Here is a 16,360-nt window from a genome sequence, read left to right on the forward strand (position 1 = left end):
AAAGCCAAATAAACTTCAAATCTCACCCCAAAAATCCAAGATTCCGACAAACGGAGGAGTTAAACAAATGACAGTGGCATCTTCACCGCGTACGGACCTGCAGGGCTGACGACCGTAGCTGTAAAAAAATGATCGATGGAGTCACACGACTAGAGGAACGTGTCGCCGGTGGACTTGTGCGATGCGACTTGCTGGAAGAGCGACTGGAGACAACGTCGAGCAAAAGCGCGGCTTGCACGGCTGGAGCCGTCGACTGAAGTTGCCGAACGCGAAATCAATCGAACGCTTAACGTCGAGCGTGGCTTTCCGACGACCCGAGGGTAGCAACGATGACTGACGACTGGGAGGAAGCCTGATTGATGCTCATGCGAGGAGAAGAAAAAGAAACAGGGGGTTTACCAACGATCACAAAGGGAAGAAGAGAGAAGAAGGAAAATATTTTCCTTTATTTTTTCTCTGCATGCAAATTGAGGCCACTTTAACCCTAAAACTCCCTAATAACCCCATAATAAAACAAATTAAAACTGACTTAAGTCCAAATCTCTAAATATATATTCTTTTAAATCCCAAAAATTCAATTCCATTTTTTTTTCTTTAATATCTAACAATAACATTCCAAATTCATAAATTAAAATTACTTGATGTCACATATGCACTTATTCCATATGTCTTAGGTTCATCTTCCCCATCCCTAAAAAGAAAATAAAGAGACCTCTGTAACTATCCAAGTATGGATGGTTTGATTTTTCACCTCTACAAACATTGACTTTTAAAAGAAAAAGTTAACAACACTGAAAATAAACTATAGAAAATTAGAATTAAAAAAAAAAAAAAAAAAAAAAAGTCCGACCCGAAGCCCAACCCCGAAACACTATCCAAATTCGGAATCGGGTCATCTAGCTTTCTAGGGTTTAAGCCATTCACTGAATTTCTCTGTAGATTGTCAATCACGAAGACGATGACCTCCATGGCTGCACTCTCAAGAAGGCTTTGCCGCTCTCTTCTGTCGAATTCAAAAGCTTCTCATCACCATAACATCCTCCCCGTAACCTATTGCACTAATAACCTTTCCTTCCGCTCGGTATCAGACATCACTGAGTCCAGTATTGAATCGAACTTGGATTCGGACTCACATTCAGTAACTAATCCACCTTCTCTCTCACCCTCCTCGTCTCAATCATCAACCCTATCGAGAACGATCTACAATCGACCTCTGGAAAATGGCCTCGATGCTGGTGTTTATAAGGTAGGTTGGAAGTACGAGGGTTTTGGGACTTTTTGTTCTCGATGTTTGGTTACTTACATTTTCATCTTAATGACATTTCTTGTTTGCGTGAAGGCTATATTGGTGGGTCAGGTGGGGCAAAGTCCACTGCAGAAGCGGCTGAAGAGTGGGATAACAGTGACGCTGTTATCAGTTGGAACGGGCGGTATTCGTAATAATCGGAGACCCTTGGCTAACGAGGAACCCAGAGAGTATGCAAATCGGTGCGCAGTTCAATGGCATCGGGTTTCGGTTTATCCTCAGAGACTGGGCGATATTGTCATGAAGCATGTTGTGCCTGGGTAAGCATTTCGGTCCATTTACCTGAGGTACACGGAGATAATACCGTAGAAATTTGTTTGTAGTCTGCCATCAATTGCCCTGAGCTTCTTAATTGCGAGCTTATGTTACATTAGTAAAGTGGTGCGAAGCTCCACTTAATTGAAATACAATTCCAAACTGTGCCCGTTATTGAGTTTGTAGTTATCTTGTTTTCTGGTTCATGTTATCCTGTTGCTCACACAAGATATTTCACTAGTCTTAGTTTCCTCATTTCTTTGTCGCAGCTTCATATCTACGGTGTAAATTTGTCTTTTTCAGTTCAATTTTGTATTTGGAGGGGAATTTGGAGACCAAAATCTTCATTGATCCAACCACCGGTCTTGTTCGACGTATTAGAGAAGTTGCAATTCGTCGCAATGGTACACCAGCTTTTGTTTTTCATTCACCCTGTTTTTTGAACATATAGCTCCTCATGTATTCTTGCTACTTAAACTACATACCATCAGTGTCATGTTTAATAAAAAAATTTCGGTAAATTTTGTTCTGAACTGTGATGAAGGTACAGCCTCATTACGATGTAAATGTCCTTTCTTGGACGTGATATATATTTTAACTGAAACAACACTGGTGGTCAAATACTAATATTGGGTTTCTGATTTTTGCATTTCCCTTTTCTTGTTTCGTGATTTTTCATGGCCTGATCCTCGGTAAACCCGAGGGATTATAAAGAATTTGATTGCTTTTGTGCGGCTTGGCATTCATGCATGTTGAAATTAAATGCCCCTAGGATCACATCTCCATTGATAAAGTTTGGTTGTCATGTAGGTCGCCTTCTACTTTTGGGGAAGGGAGAAGGTGATGCTCAACAGTCCACTCCATCAGAATTCAAAGGTGTTGGCTATTACTAAAAGATGATGTTTGCAGTTCTGTCATCTAAAGGTTTGAATCACCCACTTTTCTCTGTAAATGCTGTGATTTCACTTCAAATTAGTTGCAACAAGGCATTCTGTGGTAGTTCCCTTTTCCCCACCCTTTGTTAAGTGACAAATATCTTTGATATTTATATGATTTAAATGAATTTGATGGAGAGAGAATTGGAATCCCAAATTCATTTCGCTTTTTCATTGCAACTTATTTCGACTTACTGGTTCTTTTGTGATGCTTTTTTTATGCTTGCCTGTATAGTTGCAGTGGTCATGGGCATAGTTTCGGTTAGACAGAGTGAATGCTGGCTTTTTATGGAACAATACCAGTATTTTTCAAACCGCAAGACAAACTTTGACCAATTGCTAGAGGCACATGTATAAGTAATGGAGCCACATAAGGTAAAATTAAAATAATACGGTAGTTTTAAAATATAAAAATGTTGTACTTTTGAAACTATTAGAAAAATATTGTTGTTTTTTTTTAATAGGTCGAGGGTTCAAAAATTAGACCATGTACTTTTTTTTATATAATAATTTAGAGATCGAATGTTAGAAATTCGACCTCTTTTCTTTCTTTTTTTTTTTTTTTTTTTTTTTTTTAATTTTCCATTTTATAAAAACAATTTCTAAAAATATTTTATTATTTTATTTAAACCTTAAAAAGAATAAATTAAAAAAAAATATCTCATAAAAATAAAAAAGTGTGAATTAAGATCTCATTTATATAAAACTAATTACAAAAATCAATGTGTCCCACAAGGCGGACATCGTCGATTTCGAGCTGGTTGTCGTCGTCGACTTCAAATTTAAGGTTGCTCTGGTTCTTCTTGATGTTGCTTTAGTACCTCTGCAGACGCTTCATGATATAAATATTCATTATGTTTTCCACGACCTCGATCACGTATGAAGATGAAGGATCAGTCTCTAAATCATAATGTCTTGAGCCAAATGCTGACATCATCATCATCGGACTAACATAATCAGTTTGACTCTGCATCTGCATCACATGGGCAACTCTTCCACATTATATGCAACCTCATCAAACTCATCGTCTTCCCGTACAGGTCCTCTACGTCTAGGAGTTGGTGGAGGAACAATAGGTATATCGTACATATAATGTATCTTCTCCATATAACTTTGGTTGTCTTTACATATAGCAAGAACTTGGTTCGGATCATTTGCAACATTACGGAGTAATAAATTTAAATAAAAATAATTAGATAATATTCATTCATTTACCAGATGACCCACAGCTGTTCCCAGACGACGTAGCATCTTGAGATATTATTATACCAATGAATGTAGTCTTAAGTGACATCTCTATTAATCTGTTCAATAGAAACCTCCATTGCAATACATCTTGCACGATAGTGCCATCACACAATCAAATGTGCAATTTTTTCGAATCAATTTAAGTCGATATCATGCAGTAGCGATTCAGTATTACAAGGTGGTGGGACATCTTGCTGAAAACCGAATTGTCTCATCATCCTATCAAGAAGATGCCACTCACCAATGGGAAAACATATGAGAAGACTCATCGTTCGTCATATGTTTTGACCATTCGTACAAAAATTGGGTAAAGTATGCATAATACAAACACAAACTATTATATTGGAGAACATTAAAAACAAATACAAACATGTATCTGTACTGGCTGACTACATGTGTGGCAGTCCTAGTCACACCAAATTTGTCTCTCCACCTAAATTTTTAAATTGATAATTTAGAATCTAAATTAACTAGATCAGTGATAAAAATTAAATTGAATTAAAACAACATACCGAGAACCGTAGGCTCGTCCATCTAACTTAGGGGCATTAACATGTTGTAGCTATGGAGCCATTGTTGAAAATCGCTCTCAAGCCTATAGTTGCAAAAGTATGGGAGGTCCAGCTATCTCTCGAACTTCAGGTCTTGTTACTTTGCATAGTTGTACCGCCCCGCATCATAGAGGTTAACTAATAGTGGCAGAAACATCAAGTAAATAAAATGACTTGATTTGTCAGAAAACAGACTTCCACTCATCATTTGTAGTATATATGCTCGCGCATATTTTATGACGGTTTCCTCGTTTGCATCATCTGTGAGCTCACGGAATTGTGTTCCTAACCATATCAAACTTAACCTCGATCCTTTAATTTTGTCGGCAGATGGGGTCACACCGAGGTACAGTTGACATACTTGTGACCAGTCATCGTACATCACTCCGGTGACCGGCTCACCGTCAACAGGTAACCCCAGCAACACTTCTATGTCTTGTAGAGTGATAGTGTACTCTTCAACAGACATATGAAATGTATGCGTCTCAGGCCTCTATCTCTCGACCAAGACTGTGATCAGATATTAGTTCAACTGAATAAATACCAATCTGGCAACCTCATAGAATCCAAATGTGCGCAGTAGCGATAGTATTTGAGAGTGGAGTAGGATAATGCACTGGAGAACTGTCTCTCGACGCCTGCAAGATATTTCTCCAGTAGTACGATCTCGCCATACAACAGATGATCGATGAATGGACTGGTCGTACAAAACATCAGGATCAACAGGTAATGGGTTTAAAGTCATGATTTGAAAGGAAAAAAAATATAGACATCCTAACCTAGAACCATCAAGATCATTAAGGTTTATGTCATTCCCTATTTCGAATACACAAGCTATGAACTTGATGTTCTTAATTGTAATGTCACTGCCAAATTTAGTGCATTTGTATGTAAATGTAAATAGGATATGGGTGAATATAAACTTGAATATATCATGTAGCCAGTTTGAAGATCCAACTGAATGTATTGATCCTGATCCGGAGTTAGTTGCATCGCCATGTGATAATGAAGATATGGCGGCTAACAACTGTATAGAGACTTCAGAATTGAAACGGATAATGAATTTGAAGAGTTGGATTTCGATGGTCGTGAACATGAGTTACTTTCAGATACATTCAACGACTTGGATATGAATGTATTGGATAACATTCGAGAACATGACCCAATTGTAGCCCATGTGGACGTTGACAATACTCAATTGTATAAAAGGATGATTTGTCAAGACACAGGAATGCAACAACACGCGGTCAAATGTTTTGCAATAAAATGTCACGCACCATATGAGGTTGTTGAATCGACAACGACGATTTAGACAATTCAATGTAAGAAGTAGGAGAAAGATTGCAAGTGGGGACTTCGTGTAATAAAGAAAAAATCACATGGCTTGTTCGAGATCACTAAGTACGATGAACAACATACATGTTTTTATTCAGAACTAGGTCAAAGTCATGTGCAATTAGGTTCATCAATGATTAGGTCAAAGTCATGTGCAATTAGGTTCATCAATGATTGCACTTGAATTCTGTGATGCCGTAAGAGAAAAACCATATATCAGTGTGGCACAATTGCAGTCCGACATCAAATCAAAATTTGGATATCATGCTCCTTACCATAGGGTATGAGAGGGCAAAAGAAAAACGTTAGCTAAAGTGTTCGGTGATTGAAATGAGTCTTACAAATTGTTACCTAGGTGATTGAAATGAGTCTTACAAATTGTTACCCAGGTGATTGGAATGAGTCTTACAAAGGACCACCATCGTTTCTACTGACGATAACGACATATCGTCAGCAACTTTAATAAAAAGTATAGATTTAATAACCACTCTCCACATATCGACATATCGTCAGCAACTTTAATAAAAAGCAGAAACGATGGAGAGTAAGTGTTTCTTTCACTCTCCATCCTACACGTGTTTCGGGATTGGTCTGCTTAACCATATACAACCACATGGGTAACAATTTTTAAGATTTATCCCAATCACCGAACACTTTAGCCAACGCTTTTCTTTTACCCTCCCATATCCTATGGTAAAGAACATGATATCCAAACTTTGATTTGATGTCGGACTGTAGTTGTGCCACATTGATAAATGATTTTTCTCTTACGGCATCACAGAACTCTAGTGCAATCATTGATGAATCCAATTGCACATGACTTTGATTTAGTTCTGAATAAAAACATGTATGCTGCTTATCGTACTTATTGATCTCGAACAAGCCATGTGATTTTTTCTTTATTGCACGAAATCTTCACTTGCAACCTTTCTCCCACTTCTTACATTGAATTGTCCAAATCGTCGGTGTCGATTCAACCACCTCATATGGTGCGTGACATTTTATTGCAAAACATTTGACTGCGTGTTGTAACATTTCTGTCTTGACAAATCATCCTTTTATACAATTGAGTATTGTCAACATCCACAGGGGCTACAATTGGGTCATGTTCTCGAATGTTGTCCAGGACATTCATATCCAAGTCGTTGAATGTATCTGAAAGTAACTCATGCTCACGACCATCGAAATCCAACTCTTCAAATTCATCATCTGTTTCCGTTCTGAAGTCCCTATACAAGTTGTTAACCGTCATATCTTCATTATCACATTATTCCGAATCAAGATCAATACATTCAGTTGGATCTTCAAATTGGCTAAATGATGTATTCAAGTTTATATCCACCCCCTATCTTATTTACGTTTACATACAAATGCACTAAATTCGGCAGTGACATTGCGATTGAGAACATCAAGTTCATAGCTTATGCATTCAAAATAGGGAATGACATAAACCTTTTTTATCATGATGGTTCTAGGTTAGGATGTCTATATATTTTTTTTTTCTTTCAGATCATGGCTTTAATCCAGGACCTGTTGATCCTGATGTTTTGTATGACTAGTCCATTCATCGATCATCTGTTGTATGGCGAGATCGTACTATTGGAGAAATATCTTGCAGGCGTCGAGAGACAGTTCTCCAGCACATTATCCCACTTCACCCTCGAATACTATCGCTACTGCGCACATCTGGATTTTATAGGGTTGTCAGTTGAGATTTATTCAGTTGGACCGACATCTAATCACAGTCTTGGTCGAGAGATGTAGGCCTGAGATGCATACATTTCATATGTCTGTTGAATAGTGCACTATCACTCTACAAGACATAGAAGTGTTGTTGGGTTGCCTGTTGACGGTGAGCTGGTCAACGGAGTGATGTACGATGACTGGTCACAAGTTTTTCAACTGTACCTCAGTGTGACCCCACTTTCCGACAAAATTAAAGGATCGAGGTTAAGTTTGATATGGTTAGGAACACAATTTCGTGAGCTCATAGATGATGTAGACGAGGAAACCATCATAAGATATGCGCGAGCATATATACTACAAATGATAGGTGAAAGTCTGTTTTTTGACAAATCAAGTCATTTTGTTTACTTGATGTTCTTGCCACTATTAACTAACCTCTATGATGCGAGGCGATATTCGTGGGGTGGAGCATGGTTGTATAGACAACTATGCAAAGCAACAAGACCTGAGGTTCGAGAGATAGCTGAGTCTTTCATACTTTTGCAACTATGGACTTGGGAGCGATTTCCAACAATGGCTCCATAGCTACAACATGTTAATGACGCTCAGTTAGATGGACAAGCCTACGGTTGTCGGTATGTTGTTTTAATTCAATTTAATTTTACATCACTGATCTAGTTAATTTAGATTATCAATTTAAAAATTTAGGTGGAGAGACAAATTTAGGCTGACTAGAACAGTTACACATGATCAGCCAGTATAGATACATGTTTGATCTACTTCAATCTGATCATGTACATTACACTGAACCTAATTGATTATTTTATACACATTTTTATTGTATTTGTAATGACAATCAAAGCTATATGGAGGAGATACATTATATGTACGATATACGTATTGTTCTTCCACCAGCTCCTAGACGCAGAGGATCGAAGATGATGAGTTTAATGAGGTTGCCCATAATGTGGAAGAGTTGCCTCCTGTGATGCAGACACAGAGTCAAACTGATTATGTTAGTCCGATGATGATGATGCCAGCATTTGGTTCAGGACATTATGACTCAGAGACTGGTGCTTCGTCGTCATACGTACATGGTCGGGGTCGTGGAAAGCATAATGAATATTTATATCATGAAGCGTCTGCAGAGATACCAGAGCAACCTCAAATTCGAAATCGACGATGTTCGCCTTGTGGGACACATTGATTTTTGTAATTATTTTTATATGAGATATTTTAATTTATACTTTTTTATTTTTTATGAGATATATTTTTTAAATTTATTCTTTTTAGAGTTTAAATAAAATAATAAAATTGTTTTTATAAAATGGATTTTTTTAAAAAAAAAAAAAAGAAAAAATGTCGAATTTCCAACCTTCGATCTCTAAATTATTAAAAAAAAAGTATAGGTCGAGTTTTGAATCCTCGACCTATTAAAAAAGAAATAAAAATATTTTTCTAAATAGTTTCGAAAGTACAATATTTTTATAAATAATTTTTAAAATTACCATATTATTTTAATTTTATCGCAGTTTTGTCATATGAAGAGTTGAATCACCCACATTGCTCTGTAAATGCTGTGATTTCACTTCAAATTAGTTGCAACAAGGCATTATGTGATAATTCTCTTTTCCCCCCACCCTTTATTAAGTGACAAATATCTTTGATATTTATATGACTTAAATGAATTTGATTGAGAGAGAATTGGAATCCATTGCAACTTATTGTTTTTCAATTGTGTGGACGACTGTTTATTTTTTCTTTGGTGATTTTTTAATTTTAATTTTTATGCTTGCCTGTATAGTTGCAGTGGTCATGGGCATAGTTTCGGTAAAACAGAGTTAATGCTGGCTTTTTGTGAAACAGTATCAGTATTTTCAAAGGGGAAGACAAACTCTGACCAATTACTAGAGGCACATGTGTAAGTAATGGAGCCACATAATGTATGAGTATGAATAGGTAGATTGAAAATTGAAGTACCAGTATATGAATATTTTTTAAAGAAAAATACAGAGGTGATTTTAGGTTGTATCATTTCTTGCAATCCATCTAATTGTCCAACAATACGGGATGAAATTAACCCGAATTAAGTTTTTTGTTTTGTTTGGTGTTAAAAGTTCATCCAAGTAGAATCATAATGTTATGTACAATTGGCTCCTTAGCTTTCATTTAGCTTTGAACCTTTTAATACATTAATACACTTGTAAGCTCAAGAGAAGTGTATACTTACAGACATGAAAAGATTTAAAGAAAAAGATGTTTTCTTGGTTTGAAAAAAAGTTAATAAAAAAGCATCTGTTTCATTTTGTTGATTTGTATTACTATAATCCATTTGATAATCATTTAGTTTTGGTTTTTAATTTTGAAAATTAAATTTATAAATAATTCATACATCCTGCCACATCCTTATTATATATATATATATATATATATATATATATTTTAATTTTTTTTCCTCAAAAAATACTTTTTTGGTCTCTAAATTTTGAAGAATATATGCATTTAGTCTCATATTTCAAATTAGCCATTTTGATTCCCGAGTTCTCGAGAATAGATTTAAAATGTCTCTCCCTATAAAAAAAATTATATTTAATTTAAAAAGAATTATAGATCTTGACATAGCAAGATGACATGGAAAAAATATATTTTTAATCTTTTCGTTTCTTTCTCTCTCCTCTCTTCATCCTATCTCTTCTCTAATTCGAGTGGTCTCTCTCCTCCATCTCCATTACCATTTTCAGATCTTTCCAATTTATCTTTGTCAAAACAATCTCAACAGAAAGTTGCAGAGGTGCCATCTCCGTCATCTTCCTCCAAAATCTCACCATCCCAACGCCACTTTCTAATGCACCAGAGCCAACGTTGCTGCTAGTGATTTGAAGTAGGGGTGTTCAAAAAATTCGATGACTCGAGAAATTCGATCAACGCAATCCAATATGTACGGTTTGGGTTTAGTTATTGATACATTTGGGTTGGGTTTGGTTCAAATAAATGAAAACTTTGTGGATTTGATTGATTCATGAATTCACACAAAATAACCGAGCCAACACGAACTAACCTGAACTTATTATTAATATTAAAAATTATATTTTTAAAACTTTTCAATACAATTATATATACATATATTAATTTCAATTTTACTTAATTTCATAATTTTTTTATATAAATTATTTATTATCCACCAATTATTTAAATTAATTTTTTTAACACTATGGAAACAAGTTTTTCATAATATAATAAAATTGATTTGTTAATATTATTTCAATATATGAAAATAATTAAACAAGTTCTTTTACATGTTAACATGTTACTTATTTTTAAAATAAAATTTAAATAATGACCCAAGTAACCCGAACCAACCCAACCCAAATATTTCAGTCGGGTTGGTTGGGTTCATTATTTAATAAGAATAAGCAAGTATGTAGCAGTAATTACACTGACATATGAAAAAAAAAATAGCAAAAGATGAAGTACTTTTGAATCATAGCAAAATGCATAAATATCATGTCAGTGCAACTTTTTGAAATCTTAAAATGTCTTTATCATCTTTTTTAATTGCAGTGTATTAATTCGATATCTTTATTAATGAGACTGTAATTAATTGTTCAACTATATATCACAACAGACTTTCAACACCAACTAACATCATCATTTCAAGCGGATAATTTTCCATGAATCTCTTGTTTTGAATGTTTGTACCTAATTCAATAGTTATTTCAAATTTTCAAATCTTGTACATCAACTAATTTTCAAAACTTGTTTTGAAATTTAAAATATCATATTATATTAATTATCCTAACTGAGATTTTTTATTTTTATTATACTTTCTATTAATCTTAATCAAGATTCACGGGTTTAAAATTATTTTGAACATTATATTTATCATCCTTTTATTACAAACATAAAATATTATAATACAACACGTAGCCTTAACTTTCTTCATCCTCTGTACTGAACGTTTTCTTCTAATGGTTGTTCAACGATTAAGAGTTCTATTCAATAGTAAGTGGGATGAAAATAATTACTATCATGATTTCCAATTTATTGAAATTTATGTTGCTTCGAACACATCTTTTAAACATTTTGTTGATCTAATCCAATCTAAGGTTTTTCCAACTTTTGAATATATTATTTCTTAATTAACAATGTATCGGATGGTTGTAGAAATCCTAATGTGATTAGGATCGTGGAAGGCATAGATGTATTATGGTTGTTGTCTTTTGTTTCAGATTCCTCCTACAATGATGTTTGTGTTTGTAGTTGATCATATTTTATCTTGTCAATCAAATTATGGAATTACATTGTATATTGGGTCCAACAACAATGAAATAGGTTCCTTGTCCAAAATCTCCAATAACACGTCTGATATCATTGGCCTACTAGATTTGGATTGTGTGCTGTAGACTTCATCATTAAGGAAGGTTCTATTTTTAACAGCAAGGATGATTTAAAGAAAGTTATATACTTGCTTGCTATTAAACATAGTTTTGAACTTAGGATTGCTCGCTCGAATCAAACGTCTCTTGAACTTTGTTGCAAAGACACTTAATTGTAGTTGTGATCTTAGGTCGTCTATTTATTAAAAAAAAAGTGGTTTATGGATTTTTCATAAGTTTAACGATATTCATAAATATTCTATTGACATTGTTAAGGATGCTCATAGTTAGATGACTTCGTGGATAGTATCCGAGTGTATGAAGTCCTTTTTAAATATGAATTCCATGATCTTATGTTGTCCATGTGATGTCATAAGTTTCATGAAAAGACAACTTAGGTTTAATATGAGTTATGATAACGCTTTGAGAGGCTGCAAGCTTGCATTAAATTCAATTCAAGGTACTCCGAAGTCATCATATGTTCTACTACCTACATTCTCTAATGCTTTGATTGAAACGAATCAGGTGGATTTAAAATAATAGTTACAGCGTAATTAATGATACGTTATACTTATATAATGTAAAATGCAGTTAATGACCTATTGTTACTCTTACTTTAATTTTGTTTATAGGAACTTATACAACACAAGAAGTAAATGATGATGATCATTCCAGTACTATTTTATGGCTCTTGCTGCTTCAATTCATGCATGAGAGTATTGCTTTTCGATTGTATCAGTTGATGGTACAACTTTGAAGAACACATTTTTTTGGTACTCTAATATCTGCATGTACATTGGATGGTAACTCACAAATTGTTCCCCTTGCATTTTCTATTGTTAAATCAGAGAATGATGATTTATGGGGTTGGTTTTTTCGAAATTGAAAAGATGCTTTTGGTGAACGTAATGATCTTGTAATTGTGTCTAATGGTCATAAGAGCATACCAAAGGGTATATGTGTTGTGTACAATTCAGCCAAACATGTGGATTGTTTACTTTTCACCTATTTAGGAATCTTAAGAAAACTTACAAGTCAGCTACAATTGAACGACCATTCTATATGTGTGTTAGGGCCTATACAACTCTTTGATTATGAATATTACATGAGGCAGTTGGATGATATATCACCTTTAATTAGGCTTAAATTAGAAGATTTAGGCAAACATAAAAGGTGCAAGACATTTTGTGTAATAAAAAGATATACCTTGATGACCACAAATATATTTGAAAGTATGAATTCTTACCTTAAGGAAGCGTGTGAGTTACCTATTCTTGGCCTTCTTGAATTTATTTGGAGTTAATAATTCTAGTTTTCAACGTTCAGAACTAACCTCATATGTAGATGACGTGCTTCAAACATCTTAAGGGATAGTAGGCCGATGGATGTGAGACATTTGCATTTTGTATGATGTTTAATTATGTATATGTCACTTATATTAATTAGTTTAATGTTTTCTATTACAAATATATCCTATTATCCAACATGAGTTTGAAGTCGATGACAAAACCAAACAATTCCTGGTGAACATCCTCAACTGCAATTGTTCGTGTTGCCATTGGGATTTAGACCTTATACCATCTCCCCATGCTTGCATTGCTTTGTCTTGTAGGAACCTTGGATTAGAGTCATACACATATGATTTTATCACATTTCCAATTTAATTTCATTATATAGCAAGGAACACATGGTCGATTGGTAATGTGCAACAATTTTCAAGTCTTTGTAATTTGAATGATGACCTCATTCGTCCTTCTAAGGTCAAATGGCCGGCTAGAAGACCTAGGAAAAAGGGAATCCCATCATACTTAGAGAATAGGAAAACAGTACCTTGTACTCGTTGTGTTAGTAGGGGTCATAATTGATTTTAACCTAATTCATTGAACTTATAACCTTTATAAAACAAAAAATTTGTCAAAATCCTATTTCGTTTGCATTATGACGAATTTTATTAAATATAACGTTTATATTAATCTAAGTAATGTCATACTCAATACAAAGTTCATTTTTCATCTAATTATAACGCTTATAATTATCATACATGGAAAACAAACATACATATTCATTTCTCTACATCATACATTATAACATTCACGGCGTATGAATATGTTTACTCAAAACATGCATTCAACTTTTTATCAATATATGGGAATGACTAGATATAAAATAGAATCACATACTTCATTTCACTTCATTGGTAGGATAATTAAAAGGAAACAAAATAAAATGACCATAAAATGCATTAACTGTAATTAAAAAGTCATTTAAAACATAAATTAAGAGGTTGGTCTAAACAAAAAACATAAATTCAGAAGTTCCAATTCTAGGAAACTTTAATCCAAAACATATATTCATCAAAGATTACATTCTTTTACGCTTGACTCGAGTGAAGATCAAAGGATGGGTCATTCTCGTCAACATATTCTTTAGATTTTTTTTGGCATTTTGCCTTTCACTGCATCGATCCATATACCGGTCATTAGTGTATATTTATACCATCATTCAATGGGGTTAATTTTGCAGCTTTACATCAATCCATTTTCTCTTTTTCCTTCTCTAATTCTTCTATAGTCGTCCCCAATTATTAACAATCAGTAATTAATTCAGTCAGTATAATATTGTTATTTATTTCTAGAGTATCACTTGTATAAAATTACATTTTAATTACAAAGGCTTACATGTCGTAAGATGATTTGTGTTGACTTCAAGTTTATGTCAATCATATCTAACATTCTTTTTTAAGGAATCGAATTCTCATGGAAGCGTGTGAATATCTTGCATTTAGACATTCAATTTTTATGAAAACAAAAACAGTAAAATAAAACATGCATTTATAGGACAAACATTAGAACAAAATTTTAAGCATGCTAAAAAGAATGAAGAAGAGAAGAAATCAAAACTCATTTTTGTTGATTCTTCTAGCTTTTCTCTTTCACCGTTATCAACGATCTCGAACATCTCTAATGAAGAAAGATACCACCAACAAAGTTACCTTGCTATTCTCTAGGATTCCAAAGAACTTGGAAGAGTGGTCTCCAGGAACTTTTGAGGAGGAAAAGAGTAGAGAATTTTTATAGAGAAGTTAGAGAGAAAGTGGAGGCTTGTGTAATAAAAAACTCGCTCTTGCCCTAAATGGGCCATAAGGATATATTTATTGTTGGAAATGTCCTAAAACTCGTAGTTCGTAAATGTCAACATATTCTATTTATCAATAAAAGTATTATTGAGTATTTTATTCAATAAATTGTTATTGATATTGCATTCTGTTATAAAAATCCAATAAACGAATCCATGGCTATAAAATGAATACTTTAACTTTATGTGGCGACATAAAAGAGGATCAAGTTTTAGTATATAGCCAAAATAATCTATAAGTATATGGATGAAATTTGATACCTCATCCTGGTGACACTATTGGATGCGGCCCATTTTGTATACTGATACAAATGATGTGATCCCAAAATCGTTCATATGGAGATATGTGAGTGGGGAAATCCTATGCAATGAGTTTGCATAAGACCAAACCTCGAAATAGTCACTTTCTTTATAACGACCGTTTACTGTTAAAACTAACTATTTCAAACTCAATGACCTAGGGTAACTCGATCTTAATCCTGAGTTAACTATGAACTCCTGTTAATTTGAGATTATCCTTTGATCGCATAGGTGAGAGTAGTCCAACAACACTGCTCACTAAGCTTCCCATTTTGGGGATAAGACCGGATAGATAGCTGGGGACATAGTTCTGCAAGATGGAATCCACTTTTACTGAACTTAGGGTAACAGATAGGTTGCTCTCTTAAGCGCTGATTCCTGGTCTTGAACAATGGGGCCCTATCTTCTCATGATCGAGAGAGACATGGTTTAAAAGTAGGACTATAAACAAAATTGTTCAATAGAGGATCTGGGAGCCTAAAGAGCAAGATGTATTTACAGGGGTAAAACGGTAATTTTGACATAGCTGTAAATACGAATGACCTGTGAAGGATCAACTTACTGATTATGGTTAAAATGGATAGAAATATACCTACAGTGAGGAGAGTGCAACTATGAGCTATAGTGGTGTGTCTCGATAGTTAACGAATATTGATTAATTCGGTCTAAAGAGTTTAGCCAATTAATCTCAAGTTGTTGGAGATCATAATCTATAGGTTCATAAGGTCCCTTTACTAACTCGTAAAATGATCTTGGATTAGTGAATTGAGCATATTTGAAATGTTCAAACCAAAATTAAGATTTTGAATTTGAATTCAATTTAGGGTTTGATTAATTATATTAGATATAACTAACGAAATTGAAGAGTTCAAAAATATTTAAATATTTGATGAGGTAAAATATAATATTTGATCTTTGATATTAAATTTAATTAGTTAAATTAGTTTATTAATTATCCAATTTAATTCAATTTTGAAATTAATATTCAAAATTGGAAACTTGATTAATTGAAATTTTGGATTTTTTGAAAATTCAAAATTATAAAACATAATTTAGAATTTGATTTTTGAAAAATAAAAATTAAGTCTTAGAATTAATTAGATTTTATGAAATTAAATTAGATTTTAATTTAAAAAGAAAAAAAGAAAAAAGAAGAGAAAGTGGGAAAATCAAAAATTGGATTTTTCCATTCAAATTCTACCTCTTGCCACTTCAAAATCAATGGAAATTGAA

At 33.8% G+C, this 16,360-nt stretch overlaps 1 protein-coding gene across 7 annotated transcripts; it reads left to right on the forward strand.

The window, feature by feature from the left end:
* The first annotated feature begins 882 nt into the window (after positions 1–882).
* On the forward strand, positions 883–9,484 carry LOC120082559 (single-stranded DNA-binding protein, mitochondrial-like). 7 transcript variants are annotated; one of them, XR_016531259.1, is made up of 6 exons: positions 895–1,246; positions 1,340–1,566; positions 1,865–1,965; positions 2,372–2,485; positions 2,732–2,871; positions 9,121–9,484. XR_016531259.1 is itself a non-coding variant. In XM_039037790.2 (5 exons), exons 1-4 carry the CDS (start codon positions 959–961, stop codon positions 2,452–2,454), a joined length of 699 nt encoding a protein of 232 aa, XP_038893718.1. In that variant the 5' UTR covers positions 895–958; the 3' UTR covers positions 2,455–2,485; positions 9,121–9,484. The 7 variants fall into 7 exon arrangements, 6 of the variants coding, with proteins under 6 accessions (XP_038893715.1, XP_038893718.1, XP_090172442.1 ...); XM_039037790.2 differs by lacking the exon at positions 2,732–2,871; XM_090316316.1 differs by lacking the exon at positions 2,732–2,871 and having other exon boundaries at positions 9,127–9,484.
* Positions 9,485–16,360: the final 6,876 nt, after the last annotated feature.

Source organism: Benincasa hispida, chromosome 8 (genome assembly GCF_027475165.1).
Source record: "Benincasa hispida cultivar pf3 chromosome 8, pf3_genome.v1.1, whole genome shotgun sequence".
Lineage (NCBI taxonomy): Eukaryota > Viridiplantae > Streptophyta > Magnoliopsida > Cucurbitales > Cucurbitaceae > Benincasa > Benincasa hispida.